A 15,811-nucleotide genomic window follows, 5' to 3' on the forward strand; every position below is an offset into this window, starting at 1 on the left:
GCCGCTCGCCGCCGGCCCCGCCAGCGCGATGCCCCCGCGCAGCCCGGGGCTGCACCGTGTCGTAGCCAGCGGCTCTTCCCTCCGATGCGTTTACTCGTTTTGAAACTCCGAGATTTTCGTCAGCTCAAGGACGTTTGTTGCAACGGAATAAACTTGTCAAGGCAAGAGGCTCCAGCTTCTCAGAGAAGACCGGAGAGTCCCTGCTGGTGCATTTCCCGAAGTCAGGCCGGGGTGGGAGCTGGCGTAACAGGGTGAAATCGCGAAACACCAGTTTAGACGTTCCGGATGAAGGGAGCGCGATGTACCGATGGGGCGCGGGTTTTTTAAGCTTCAGGCTTTGGACAAAGTCCCCGTGACCCCTGTGCCTGTGCGGCCGGGCTGGGCTAATGCCACCCGCCGTCGGGCACGTTAACCCGCCGAGGATGGACCGCGCCGTCACCTTCGGGGCCTTTCTTATTAGAAGTTTACAGCAGCCTGGGGCATTCTTGATGAAATATACAGGAGGTGTAATGGCCCTTTAAATTTTTGAATCGAGGAAAATTACTCATCGTGACAGTTAATAGTGCGTCTGAGTAGTTTCTAATGACATCTTAAAAATACTTTGCCGCAGATGTAATACGGTTCTATAACAAGAAAAAGTATCATAAGCATTTCTTTGATAATCAGAACAGCAGTGTTGGCAATATTGTGTTAGACTGGAGCAAAATGAGGAAAGATTATTTATAAATAAAATCTCTAGCAGCTGTTTTAATGGAGACCAAAGAAGTAGGATGGCATGATGCTCTTCATATCAGAATCTTCCTAGCTTATTTTTCACATGCAAAAATGTATATAGAATGCAAGAAATATTTCTGCAAAATATATACACATATATATATGTCCAGTATATCTTACAGTATAATGGTGACAGATGCTTTTAATAAAATCAAAACTACTGCCTAGGCAACAGGGAAGTTCTTTATTTCATGTGGCCCAGCACATCATAACTTTAAGCATACACAAAGTTTCACTGATTTCAGTAGGACTGCTTTACTATTTAAAGCCACACGGTGACAGAAACACTGTGTTGATATAAAATTTAAATATATAGGAGGAGCCTGGTGGAAAAGGTACAGAGGTGGAGAACGTTAAGAAACAGCACTATGGAATTAAATTAAGGGTTAGCTCGTGGGGTGACTACTAAAGCTGATGTAATGACAATGAATCAACGAGGGGAATGAAGAGCTTAATTGCAAGGCAAAGGTATCCCATTAGTCGATGAGATGGGCTTGTACAGAGCCTTTCCACCACAGTAAACATTTGGTTCTAATTGCCCAAATACATAGACTCACATATAGGGTTTAATTTGGATTTCATTAACATGACTCTTACACCACAGCAAATCCACTTAAATGCATAGGGTTTATATAAGCATGAGGTCAGAATAAAGTTCCTTTTTTTTTTTTTCATGTCCACTGTTTTGCTTCTTTTGTGAGTGAAGCAAATATCCAGTGTACAGGGTTGCCTCCCCAACATTTCTCTTGACTTTTTCTGGTATGGTTTCATGGTGTTTTCACAGTTTCTTTACATTCCCCTCTTTTATTTCAGCAACAACTAGATCACAGTTTCTCTGCTTGCTTTATACAACTCCAGAAAACACCAGCAATTAAATGTGGGCATTCTGAATGCATTTACAGAATTACTGGAAAAGTGATTGTAATGCATAGAGTTCATTTAATACATATACTTATTCTGTATGTACTTTGCTGAACAGTGGTGTTAAAAATACTGTTAAGTACTTTGTTAGAAGTGCACAAGACTGCTATCCTTATTTTTAATCTTTTTAAGTTAAATGTAGTAAAAATATTTTCATTAAAGAGCACACAGAGCCCAATGGGGAAGAATTTGTTTGAGATGCTCAGTTTAACAGTTATTCTTGGAGAGCTTTCTATAGAAACTCCTTTTTAGAATAATAAGAATAGTCTATAATTAACATCTGCACACAGAATGCTGGTCAAGAATCGCTGTCTTGTAACTATTCTAGTCAAGTTCTTGGAATAGGAAGGCCTTTAAGAACTGTGTGGAATGCAACATGATTTCAAGACTTGGATAGTGAAACACTATGAGCTGAAACTCTGGCTCTTCAGTTTGGGAATGTTTCATTTTTCTTAGCTATAGGATGATTAAAATGAATACAGAGAAATTAACCTATATTAAGAAAATACTCATTTTTGTGATTTCTCCACTCCAATTAGGTTTTATTTTGCAGGGGGAACAAAACCAAATCACCCCAGATTTATTTTTCTGTCCCTTTCATGCTAATTCCTAGAATAACTTTGAGGTATATAATAATAATTAAAAAATCAAATTGGAACTGCTAAATTTGGTTACAAAGGTGTTGCGACATAAATTACAGATAGGTAAGAGAGGAAGATAATTACGAGTCCTCTTCTCAAAACCATGCGTAGGATAGTGGGAAAAGTAGTGCGCTACAAGAAGAGAACTGGCTGTTTAATTAGCACATAGAAGAGTAAGATGTTAATTCACTCATCTGTCATGGCTTACACATACCAGATTAGAAGACAGTCATGGGAGAGCTAATGAACATTCATCCTTGCACCACTATTAAAAAAAAAAGTTTAATGAAAGGCAATGCTTCCCTAGTATATCCCATTCAGGCATAGAACTGATACATCTCAAGTTTACTTGTTGAATTTAAGTAGACCAAGTAGTGTAACCCTAGTTTGATGTAGGAAAGTACATATTTTTTATTCTGTTGATAAGCAGGTAGTATGGATGTGTGATGATCTGTGAGTAGCTCATCTCGTTTGCAGAGTGAAATGTCAGTGAAAGCATTAAAGATTACAGTTCTACACTACTTTTCCCTTTTCTTGCTGTGCTTTCCTAAGTTAATTGTTTGTTAAACTTATTAGTGTCTCTTAGCTGACCTACAACAGCAGGTAACCCAGCAAGGTTGCTGATAACTGCCTAGTTGAGAGGAGCAGGGGAGAGGATTTAGAATCTGAAGCATCCGAGGGATAAAGTAAAAGACATAGGAAAAAAGCACTCCTGTGGTAAGTATGCCCATATATTTATTTATATGGAGAGTTGGAGGGCTGATTGTTATTGGAATTTACATTTTTTAGGTTTTGATCAAGAAGGCATCTTTGAATATTTTTCTGTATTTAAAGAAGAAGAAACATATTTCTTCATATTTCTAAAAAGAGAAATGTTATGTTTGAGATGGTCAGAGATGCCATTTGGGACTTGGTGCAATAGCCTGTGGGTTAAATCTCTGTATACATGTTTTTTCCAAGCACACTGAATTGTTGTCACATATGTTTGTCCTAGTAAGTGCTGAAGATGGGAGCACATAGCTGTAGAGTTACTGTTGTGGTGTGATTCTGGGCATGACAATGGGAGAAATGGATAGAAATCTATTTTGTAAAACTGCTAAACCAGATTCCATTTAATTAACTAGTTTAATCCCCAGAATACATATTTCATGTTCTGTTTTGCAAATCTTTTTTCTGAAACTCATTGATTGATGTACTATGTATTTTTTATTGTGTCCTTACTACCAGCCTGGAGTACATTGAATCTGTCACCTTGAAAGCCTTGCTCTTTAGCATGAAGAGTTATCACCATGTTTAAGTGTGTGGAGAGGCTGATATCTACAATTTAAGGGATAATTTTTTTCTTTTGCAATTTTTAATAGCATGACACCTAGTTTTTATAATGTTCTGGGGTATTGCTTTAATGGCTATCCAGTCCTTAGTTACAGTAGGCCTTGTCTCATTTCTGCTTTTGTGGCCTCTTGTTATTTTGTTTTGTCGCTTCATGGTAATTGTTTTAATTCCTGTCTGGGGAAATAAATCTGATTTAGCTGGTAAGTTATCTGTTCACTACTTTGAATCTGAAAACTGTGAGCAAGTATAGTTTTGAGAAAAGAAGCAAAAAAAAAAAATTCAGATATTATTTTTTTTTTTTTTTCCCCCACCAACTTGTTGGCTGTTTAAAGACAGAATATGCCATAGATTAGTTGCCTTTCTATAATGAAAGGGGCTGGAGTGCTGTGATAGAACACTATATCTCTATTAGACTGTTAAAGTATCTCATATCTAACGTGTCAGCCACATTTGAACCAGAAAAGTTACAAAATGTGAGAGCAGAACAAGATAACAGTAATAGAAATTACTTGTTCTCAGTGGCTTTTTTCTGTGAATCCCCCAGCTCAATTTTCTGTGATGTCTTGTATAATTTTATCTTTGACTTGCAAAGTACAGTATTAATGCAATGGTTTTGTCAACTGAATTTGTGAGATTACTGCCACTGAGTAGACAGCTCAGTAGAATCAAAAGTACATTTCTAAAAATATCACCAAATTGGATGGCATTATAGGATGCTTCCTGATTCAACCTAAGTAACAGTCAGCAATGCATTAGCCACAATGCTAGTGGTGGTAGAGTCAGAATTATTTTACCACAGTGTTTAAAATGCTTTGCTACTCCATGGTGGCATGAATCACAGAATCATCAAGGTTGGAAAAAACCTCAAAGATCATCTAGTTCAACTATTAACCTCACACTGACAGTTCCCAACTACACCATATCCCTCAGCGCTATGTCTACTCTACCCTTCAACACCTCCAGAGATGGGGACTCCACCACTTCCTTGGGGCAGCCCATTCTAATCCCTAACAACCCATTCTGTAAGGAAATGCTTCCTAATATGTAGTCTAAACCTTCCCTGGCACAACTGGAGGCCATTACCTCTTGTCCTATCACTTGATACTTTGTTAGAGAGACTCATCTCCATCTCTCTGCAACCTCCTTTCAGGTAGCTGTAGAGGGCGATGAGGTCTCTCCTCAGCCTCCTCTTCTCCAGACTAAACACCCCAGTTCCCTCAGTCGCTCCCCACAAGACCTGCCCTCCAGACCCTTCACCAGCTACGTTGACCTTCTTTGGACATGGTCAAGTAATTCAATGTCCTTTTTGTAGTGAGGGGCCAAAAAATGAACTTCCAGTACTTAAAGGGGGCTACAGGAAAGATAGGGAGGGACTCTTTATCAGGGAGTGTAGTGATTCAAACCACAACATATACCATTTCAAAACAGAAGGATTAATCATTTTTTTTGCATGCTTCATGAAAGTTCAGCGTCTCTCCTCTGTTGCTGCACCTGACCCTTAGGTTATCAGAGAACTGCACAGAAGTTTCATAGCCAAGCCTTGCTAAAAACATTGGTGGTCTGAGGCTTTTCAGGTGCGCTCCAGAACTCAACTTGTTCCCCAGACATCTACACCTGCCTGTGAACTCTGCACACTACTCTGCTTCCCTGCTCAGGTGTTTCCTTTGTCACAGTACCACTAATGATCTGCAGATGGGCTGAGTTGCTGACTTGTTAGTTGCTCCAAGGCATGCCTCAGAGAGGAAAGACTTAATCCAGATGGTATTTAACCTTCAGCATTGCACAGGCTGTCCATTTGAAATCATCATCCAATGCCAGAGAGCGCAAAACTCTTTCTCACAGTATGTGGTGAGAGACATTGCCATTCCAACACAGTAGTAAGCAGCTTAAAATTATTATTTTTTCTTAAATCTGTGTTCATTAGTATTCACTGATGATTCATGTCAGAACAGCCAGAGCCTCCTGGTCCTGCTCTTTTGCATGGCTGTGGCTAAAGAGATGAAGAATACGGCTCTTAGGATGTAGTTACACACTGTGTTGTCCTCCAAGGCAACTGCTGCCTCTGGCCATGGATTGCTGCTACCACTTCACTTGTGCACAGAAACAAGTATAGAAAGCTGTACTATAAGCCGACTCACTGAAATAATGTGAATAAATCATAATTTTTCAGTAATACTGATCCTGCAATTTGTATCACTTCAGTGATTTTGTGCTCAGCACCTTGTACAGCGCTGCTACAGTTGTCTACCTAGAGGGTAAGTGGTGAGAAACAACCAAGAATGGAAAAGGGAGGACCAGGAATTTTTGTGCTAGTTTTGCTTTTGAAGCAATCTGTAAGTGAGCTCAGACCTGGCTTTGGGACCATGAAGGTGTCACTTATGCATTACTGTTGGGTCACATACTATGGTGTAGGAGCAATTATGGGGTTCCTGTTGCCTTATGGAACAACCTCTCATTTTCTACCCATGATAAAATAACATCCACAGTTTTCCTGAAAGTCAAAGGGCTTTATGAAGACTGATACCTTGTAATTATTTTTGTAAAGTTTTGTTGCCCATCTCTTCTCCGTACCACAGGCATGCTTGGTGTTATGACATGCTGCTTTTAAGCCACTGGATTTCAGCCAAACCTTTCTCAGAGTTCTTCTCAGTTGGAAGTCTTTTGGCACTGAGAGATCTATAGCTGGGGGATTGCAGCAGGCCTGTACGTTCCCCCCAGGCTGCTGACTGGGCCGTGTTTGGCAGCTGAGAGTAACCCCCAGCTGGCACTTGGCTCAGTTCATGGGGTTTGAGTAGACCCGGGGGTTTTTACTTTCTCACAGAAGCCTCAAGTAAATATACTGTAGTAAACAGAGAAATTATACTGCAGTTGTGAGACAGTTGTGCAGTGTGAATCAAAAGTAATATTGAAGTCTGAATTTTTAAATTAAACCCAAATCTATGCGAATGTTGTTTCTCTTTCCTGCTTTTGTCCAGGGGCTGTAGAGATGTCAGCTGAACACCGGGTGAAATTTCCAGCAGCTTTGCATACCTCTTGATTTCCAGTAAGGGGGTAAAGCTTTGCACTGTCACTCTGTTGATTGAGGATTACCAAAAAACAGAGTGCTACAACCACGCTCCTCCTGTAGTCTTCTGTGTGCTACAAGTCCCAGGTGACTTTTTATCTTCACTGTCCTTCCAGAGCAACACCAAACAAGTGGAAGGAGGAACCAGATATTCTACCACAATTTTTCTGATGATTAAGCTGAATAAAAAGTTTCAAATACTCATACAAAAGAAGATTTAGAGATTAGAAAGTAGCAATTTATAACAGAAAGAGATAATAAAGTGTTCAGGATCAAAAAGGATTTTTCGGGGAAGGCAGCTGGTCTGCCAACAACCTGATTGAAGAAGAGTTTGACCTTGACGAGATTCTGGTGTACCCTTGAGATAAGGAAGCTATGCTTAAAGCAAATAACTTTCAAGGAGCTGCTGACTACACAGCAGGATGAAGAAAGCAGGGAGGAAACTGATAAAGGTTATCCAATGAGAATGTTAAAAACAACTTTTTGACCAATTATATTGTGACACTCTGGCACCTGAAATATATAAAACCGCACGCTTTTAGTAATAAAAAACCCTAGCCGCTTGTTCATCCATGTGGGGGGGTGTGTGTCGCTTTGTCCGTCTCTACAGCGACATCTGGTGACCCTGACGAGAAACAACGACGTGCAACAAGGGCGAGATGGCGATTTGACAAGGATGTGATTCGGGATTTGCGATTTAGCAAAGGTGGGCTGCAGGACGGCTGCAGCGGGACGGAGCTCGGTGAAGCTGAGAGCAGTGGGAATCTGCTTGGTCCGGACCTGAACTTTTACACCTCTTAAGGTGAGCCACCGGGATCGCGACCATAGCCATGGGACAGCATTTAACGAAAGAAGACGAAACAATACTGTCCATATGGAAAGCATTACTTAGCTGTAAAGGTGTTAAGACTAATGAATACCGGCTAAAGCAAATGCTCATTTGGAGTAAAATGCAAGGACTTGAAGTAACAGCTGCCACGGCGTTTAGTGTAACAGCGTGGCAAGAAGTAGGGCAAAAATTATGGGATGCAATTTCTAAAGGGTCAAAAGATGCATCAGAATTGGCTACTACTTGGTCGCTGCTGAGTGAGACTTTAAAAGAATGGAAAGCAGAGCCGGACAGTAAGGAAAGGGAACTAGAGGCAGCAACTGCTGAGACAAAGAAAAAATGCTCTGATAAGGAAAAATGCTCTGATAAACACCGTGACATGGAAACTGTAACAGAGAAAATGGGAGTGTTACAGCTCCCTGCGGAGCCTAATTTGTCTAATACTTCATCTAAAGATCTAAATAAGAAACTAAACAAATCCTCTAGTTACCCATCACCTGCTGATCAGATTAAAGTTGTGAACACCTGGAAGTCACCAAAAAACTATTCCCATCGGTTCAATTATAAAATCCCTGCTCAGCAGCTAGAAGAATTTGCTAATAAAGGCAAACCTACTGTACCCAGTGCCCCCTCTGTGGGAAAAGAGGAGTTCCAGTTACCTCACTCCTCTTCCGTCACTCATATGCATGTTTCTTTGGCAAATGATAAGGACAAAAGCTCGAGGCAGTCTGCTCAAGTTAAAGACTGTTCATTTCTGTCTTCTGTAGTGCGCAAAAACCCCTCTGCAGGGTCTGTCAAATGTCATTCACGAGCACCTCCACCTAGTCAACATCAAATGCCTAGTCAGCAGTTACAGATGATGAAACAAAGCTCTAACCTTATAGAACCTACTGCACCCCTCGCAGAGGAAGAGACAGAAATAGAATCAGCAGTGAATCCCTCTCAGATCCCTTTGCCTTCCCTGGGGGACAGTAGTGATGAGGATGAAGAGGAGGAGGGAGGAGCAGGCGCAGTAAAAAATGCAATTAGAACGTTACAGATCGGAGACCCTGACTGTGTCAGCAAATCCACCCTCCTGTGGACTTTGCCCCCTGCTACTGTGACTGTTAAGCCTCGTCATCCCAGTCGGTTCTGGGCGCAGGTTAGAAAGCAAGCGGCCGAAGTAGGAAACTGGGATCTGGTTGAAAAACTCGCCCCATGTCGTCTGCAAACTTGCAATGGTACCAGTGCCCCAGGAGCAGTTCCTGTTTATAAGGCAGTGGCTGGCACTAACGAACAGGACGAACACAGCCCCATCTTGTGGAAGTTGGTGCAAGATTTACAAACAAAATCAGCAAAGTTTGGTATTAACTCCCCTGAGGTTATGCAGTTAATTAGAATCATCAGTACCAACTTGTTATGTCCTTATGATATTACTCATCTTGCACAAGTGTTATTTCAGCCTATACAGCTTGTGGTCTTTCAGTCTACCTGGAGGCAAATGGCTCGAGCCACTGCAAATAATAACAGGGGACTGCCGCAGGGCGATCCACGGCTTGGCATTGGTGAAGATGCTTTACTAGGAGAAGGACTGTTTAGTAATCCTCAATTACAGGTGTCATGGCACCCCCTTATTTTAGAACAATCCCAACAAACAGGAATTAATGCCTTAAAAAGAACCATGGAGTTAGTGGCCCCGAAGCAGAAATATGTTGCTATCCAGCAGGGACCCAGAGAACCGTTTTTGCAGTTTGTTGAAAAAATTTCTGCCACTTTAGAAAAACAAGTAGACGATGATGGACTGCGGCAGATATTGTGTAAGCAATTGGCAAAAGATAATGCCAATGTAGACTGCCAAAAAATTATTGAAGCTATGCCTGGAGAGCCCTCTGTACCTGATATGGTTGCTGCCTGCTCTAAAGTTGGCACTGTGGAGCATAAAGTGGCTGTACTAGCTACGGCCATGAAGGCTAAATCCGCTCCCAAGGGCTTTGGATGTGGGCAGGAGGGACAGGTTAAAGCAGATTGTCCTGCCAAACAAAAAAATCCAAGAAACTCTGCCAGCAATTCCGCAGGAGTAACCTCCAGCTGCTGTGGAAAAATAGGGCACTTTGCCAAACACTGCCGGTCCAAATTTCATGTCGGCGGACAATCTCTTCAGGGAAACGGCAAGAAGAGCGCGAGAGGGCGCACGAAGGCACAAATTCCCTCCAGCAACCCTTTCCTGAGAGCTACCCAGGTCACCTACCCTTCTGCCACTGGATCAGCAGGCATGGCTGTATCCGCTGCCGACACAGTAACCATTTCAACGACAGACGTCGTTAAAATATCGTTAGATGCAAAAGGACCTATAGGGCGAGGGTTGAGTGCCTTATTGATCGGGAGGTCTAGCAGTACTTTAAATGGATTGATTGTGCATGTGGGAATTATCGATGCTGATTATACTGGGCAAATTTGTGCTATGATTTCTACTCCCTATCCACCTGTAACCATTCCCAAAGGAACTCGAATTGCTCAACTTATACCATTTTTGAGCTGTGTTCCCAAAACAGAACGTCAGGAGCGACATGACGGAGGATTTGGTTCCACAGGACCCCCGGAGGTGGTCTGGTCACAGACTGTCTCATCACCAAGACCGCAGATGGCCTGTACACTATCCAGCAGAGGGCACTCGCCGACAGCAGTAAAACTTACGGGTCTCTGGACACAGGAGCTGACGTTCACTGTTATATCTCAGTACTCGTGGCCACCCACCTGGCCAATTGCAAACACGGGAATGGGAGTGGTAGGACTGGGAGGGTCAACACAAGGAGGGGTAGCAGCTACGCCTGTTCTGATCACCAATCCTGAGGGTCAACAGGCGACCGTCAAGCCCTATGTGACAACAGCCCCCCATAACCTATGGGGGAGGGACTGTTTGTCACAGTGGGGAGTGAAGATTACTATGGATTTTTGACAGGGGCCACTGTGCTGCAGGGCACAGAGCAACCCACACTTGCATTAACCTGGCTAACAAGTGACCCTGTGTGGGTAGATCAGTGGCCCTTGCCTACAGAGAAATTAAAGGCCCTGCAGGAGTTGGTGATGGAACAGCTAGCTGCTGGATGTACCGAGCCTTCTCACAGCCCATGGAATACTCCAGTGTTTGTAATGAAAAAGAAATTAGGAAAATGGCAGGTTTTGCATGACCTATGGAAATAAATGCTGTTATGACCACAGTGGGAACTCTACTACCTCACCTGCCATGATTCCTATGGATTGGGAAATCATTGTGATGGATTTGAAGGACTGCTTCTTTACTATCCTATTGGCATCCCAAGATAAAGACTAATTTGCATTCTCTGTGCCTTCTCTAAATCATGCAGAACCTTTGAAAAGGTACCATTGGAAAGTTTTGCCACAAGGCATGAAAAATTCACCAACAATTTGTCGATGGTTTGTAGCCCATTCTTTGTCACCTGTGAGAGAAAAGTTCCTGCGGCGGACGGAGGAAGCATGCAGCTGATTCAATGTGAATGATAGAGCAAGCTTCAACTTAATTGAAAGAAATCACACCTTATATAAGCACTCTACAGTAATCATACATACTACTCACAAATCTATTGGATACAGGTAAAAGGCTACATTATAATATCCCAACCCCTTGTGGCATTTCAGGTATGTCACAACATCTTCCCTCTTCTGGCCTGCCTTCTTTCCCCAGGATGTTTACCATCATACTCAAGGCCGTTGTGTACCTCAGTTTCTGTCTTTGTTAACATAACAGTCCTTTGTTAGCATAACTATACCTTGGGTTTTTTCCTTTGTTACCTCAGATGGCTGCAATCAGCTCCTGCAGAGACCCATGGCCTTGCTCTCTGCAAGCCGTTCTCCAACAAGTTCCCTGCTAGCTATTGGTACCATTATATGGATGACATCCTGTTAGCAGCAGACAGCAAGGAGCAGTTGAACAGCATGGAGCATTTAGCCAGAGAGTTGTTGCAACAATATGGATTGGTTGTTGCTTCTGAAAAGGTAAAAAAGGTGTAACTATGGAAATATCTGGGAATGACAGTTACAAGCAAGCAGGTTATGCCCCAATCTGTGAAATTCAACCTTGAAATTAAAACTCTCAATGATGTACAGGAACTGATGGGATCCTTAATTTGGATAAGGCCCTATCTTGGACAGAGTATTGGCTCAGTTGCAACCATTATTGGAGTTACTAAAACATTCTAATGATCCAGCAGAACCCGGAATACTAAACAAGGAAGCATTAAGTGTAATTCATATGGTAGAACAATCTATACCTGAGAAATTTGTCTCTCAAATAGATCTGTCTCAGGTAGTACAGTTCTTTGTACTAATCGACAAAACTGTACCATTTGGTGCTCTAGTACAATGGAACCCTGAATGGGATGACCCATTACATATTCTAGAATGGATGTTTCCGTCATTCCAGCCACAAAAAACTGCTCCTGGACTGTTTGAACTTATTTCTGACGTAATCATAGAAACGAGAAAGTGATGTTTAGAACTAACAGGGCATGATCTGGCTACTGTTGTTTTACCTGCGCAAAACTGGTATTTTGAATGGTGCCTGGCAAATAATTAAAATGCAGGCAGCCATGGCAGGTTTTCAAGATCAGATATCATATCACCTGCCATCACACCCACTGCTGAAATTTGCTCAGGAAGTACCATTTGGTCAGAAAAATGTAAGCCAACCAGAACCTGTGAAAGGCCTCACTTTTTTACAGATGGCTCAGGAAAAACAAGTAAGGCAGCAGTAGTATGGTATGAAAACCATGATTGGAAAAACAAGGTAGTACATCAGAAAGGTTCCCCACAGGTAGTGGAGTTATGTGCCATGGCTGTTGCCTTCTCTATTTTTACTTCTGTGAATATTGTAACTGATTCAGCATATGTAGCCAACTTGGTTACTTGATTGGATAAAGTAGTCCTGACTCAGACAATCAATTATTATTTGATGTGCTTTTGGAACTCTGGAATAACCTTATTTTGTCACACATGTCCATAGTCATACTACTTTACCAGGGTTTTACATGGAAGGCAATGCTAGAGCAGACGCTCTTGTTTCTGCTATGGGTCTGGGTCCTATTCCTAACATGAAGCAACAAGCTGTATTATCTCATCCATTTTTTCATCAAGGCTTTCAAGCTTTACGACAGCAGTTCGGTCTATCTCACACTGAAGCTTGCCCTATAGTAGCTGCCTGTCCTGATTGTCAAGGAACTCACACTCCAGTGTATTTCGGTACCAACCCCAGAGGTATGCAGGCTCTACAAATTTGGCAAACTGATGTTCCTCATATAGATGAATTTCACTGACAGAAATATGTTCATGTTTCTATTGATACTTATTCTCGTGCCTTGGTAGCAACAGCACATAATGGGGTAACTAGAAAAGATGTGGTTCGACATTTGCAGAAGGCCTTTTCTATGCTTGGGGTGCCACACCAAATCAAAATAGACAATGGCCCATCATATGTTTCGAAGAAAGTTATAATGTTTTTCAATTTGTGGGGTGTTACTCATATTAGGGGTATTCCCCGTTCCCCAACAGGGCAAGCAATTGTTGAATGTGCACATGGCACATTGAAGTGACAGCTTCAAAAACAAAAAGGGGGAATGACTGGGGAATCACCCCAGGCCTGTTTAGATAAAACAGTTTATGTTCTTAACTTTCTCCATTATGGGGATAATTATTCTCTACCTCCTCTTTTTCAACATTTTTCCTCTCTTTTTTCCAAACAGGATTTGCAAAAGGGTGTCAAAGTACATACTAAAGATTTGGTTACTGGCCAATGGAGTGGACTGTGTGAATTATTAACCTGGGATAGGGGTTATGTGTTGGAGAACGGCTTGCAGAGAGCAAGGCCATATCTCCCTGCAGGAGCTGGTCACAGCCACCTGAGGTAAACAAAGGAAAAAACCCAGGGTACAGTTATGCTAACAAAGGACTGTTATGTTAACAAAGAGAGAAACTGAGGTACATTATGACCTTGGGGGTGATAGAAAAACAGCCCTGGGAAAGAAGCAGGCCAGAAGAAGGAAGATGTTGTGACATGCCTGAGATGCCACAAGGGGCTGGGATATTATAATGTAGCCTTTTACCTGTATCCAATAGATTTGTGAGTAGTATGTATGATTATTGTAGAGTGCTTATATAAGGTGTGATTTCTTTCAATTAAGTTGAAGCTTGCTCTGTCATTCACATTGAATCGGCTGCTTGTTTCCTCTGCCTGTCGCAGTTATGCTTGTGTCTCTGCAGATGCCAGCCCTCGCTGGGTTCCTGCTCAGTGTGTTCAGCCTGTGCTGGAACCAACATCTTGGTGAAGAATGGGTAATTCCACAACCCAAGCAGAATGTCTGGGTAACTCTGGCAAACATGACACATCAGGAAACTTTGTGTCTCTCTACTGTGAGCCCTGAAAACCCATTCTCCACGTGCTTGGTGGGATTGCCAGTAGACACAATGCAGAACCCACTGTGCAACGTGGATCTCTGCAACTCTCCAAAAAGCTGTATGGACAATTGGGATTTGGTGTATGCTCACTTCCCTCAAGTGGTACAGGAAACACAAGAACTGGAACTACTAGGATCAGTAATCATGGATGCCTGCCTGTTTTTTAATTATAGTAGTAAAAAAAAGTAGTACAAAATGTAAAGGACAGAATGTAAGTGCCACTTTACCGATTCATCGCAATGCAATGTCTTGGTGTGCCTATACCAATCTGAACGTATCTCAGTCATTTGGTGTTCCCATTGCTCTACCCCCTGGAATATTCTTAATATATGGGGTTAGAGCCTGGGGACGACTGCCATCAAAACTTAATGGCGGCCCATGTAGCCTTGGTCCTCTTACTTTGCTAACACCTAGTATTACAATGATACACAAAAAATTGTGACATATAAGGAATACACATCAATTTGCTGAGAACTGTGATGACAAAGTAACATTTTGGAATCCAGGTCAAATTATCGCATCCTCCTTTTTTGCACCAGGAGTCGCTGCTCAGCTGCGCTAAAGAAATCGTCTGATTTGGGGTGTTGGCTGAGTAGACAGGACAGGGCTACATCACTGGCACTTAGTGGGTAGATAGTGTTAGACATGATGTAGATAGTGTTAGACATGCTACTTTGTAGAATAAAGCTGCCATAATTTTTTTGCTTTTAGCACAAGGGCATGGGTGCAAAGATTTTGAAGGAATGTGTTGTATGCATTTATCGGATCACTCCGAGTCAATCCATAAAAGCATACAGCAGCTAAAAGAAGGAGTAGAACATTTATGGGTGCATGATAATCTAGATTTAGTTAACAAAAATGTTCAAAGGCTGCAGACTATCTGGATGGTTAATATCTTTGGTCAAGACTGTGGGACTAATTATTTTGCTAGCTGTGGTTGTGTTATTGATGTTGCCTTGCTTTGTCAGTTTCTTGCAAAGGGCCCTGCAAAAAACTGTTCTTGCAATATTTTTAGCACAAATAAAAAAAGTGGGAATTGTCGGTCTGCTGATAACCTGACTGAAGAAGAGTTTGACCTTGACGAGATTCCAGTGTACCCTTGAGAAAGAAGCTTTGCTTAAAGCAAGTAACTTTCAAGGGACTGATGACTACACAGCAAGCAGGTTACCCAATGAGAATGTTAAAACCAACTTTTTGACCAATTATATTGTAACACTCTGACACCTGAAATATATAAACCTGCACGCTTTTAGTAATAAAAACCCCAGCCGCTTGTTCACCCATGTGAGTGTGTTGTGTGTCGCTTTGTCCGTCTCTACAGCGACACTCCCTCACTACAAAACCTCGCCGTGCAAGCCCAGCGGAGCGGGGCCGTGGTGGCGAAGGGGAGCAGGCGGTGTGGCGCTGGAGTTACCGGGAGACTTGGCAGCCTGTGCGTGCTGCGGCCCGGCCACGGCTCTGCCATAGCGGGGAGCCGGGCACCACCGCTTCTCCAACAGCCTGCCGGCCGTTAATGTGAATGCTGTAGCCCCCGTACTGCGTGTTTGTGATCCTCCCTGCCAGGCGGCTGAACATACACCGTAGGGCCCCCCAGAAGACGCCGGTGTCGGGGATGACATTACTGCCCAGGGTAGCACTGCAGCGGCAAAGGGAGGGAGGGGGCCACGCACCCCGCCCTCAGCGCTCGGGAACTAATACAGACCTCAGGGGGCCTCTGCAGAGAGCGCGAACGGCCGCGGGGTGGGAACAGGGACTGACCCTCGCTCCGCCTCGAGCACCGGCGTGATGTGTGGGCATCCCTTC

At 42.8% G+C, this 15,811-nt stretch overlaps 1 protein-coding gene across 1 annotated transcript in view; it reads left to right on the forward strand.

Moving 5' to 3' along the window:
• Positions 1 to 11,446: 11,446 nt before the first annotated feature.
• MRPL39 (mitochondrial ribosomal protein L39) overlaps positions 11,447 to 15,811 on the forward strand; it is a 15,468-nt gene continuing 11,103 nt past the window's right edge. The window contains exons 1-2 of the mRNA XM_026846696.1: positions 11,447 to 11,554; positions 15,330 to 15,381. Of these exons, the coding sequence (XP_026702497.1) occupies positions 11,447 to 11,554; positions 15,330 to 15,381 (160 nt within the window). The remainder of the gene's footprint in view (positions 11,555 to 15,329; positions 15,382 to 15,811) is intronic.

Source organism: Athene cunicularia (assembly GCF_003259725.1).
Source record: "Athene cunicularia isolate RWA chromosome 1 unlocalized genomic scaffold, athCun1 chr1_part1, whole genome shotgun sequence".
Taxonomy (NCBI): domain Eukaryota; kingdom Metazoa; phylum Chordata; class Aves; order Strigiformes; family Strigidae; genus Athene; species Athene cunicularia.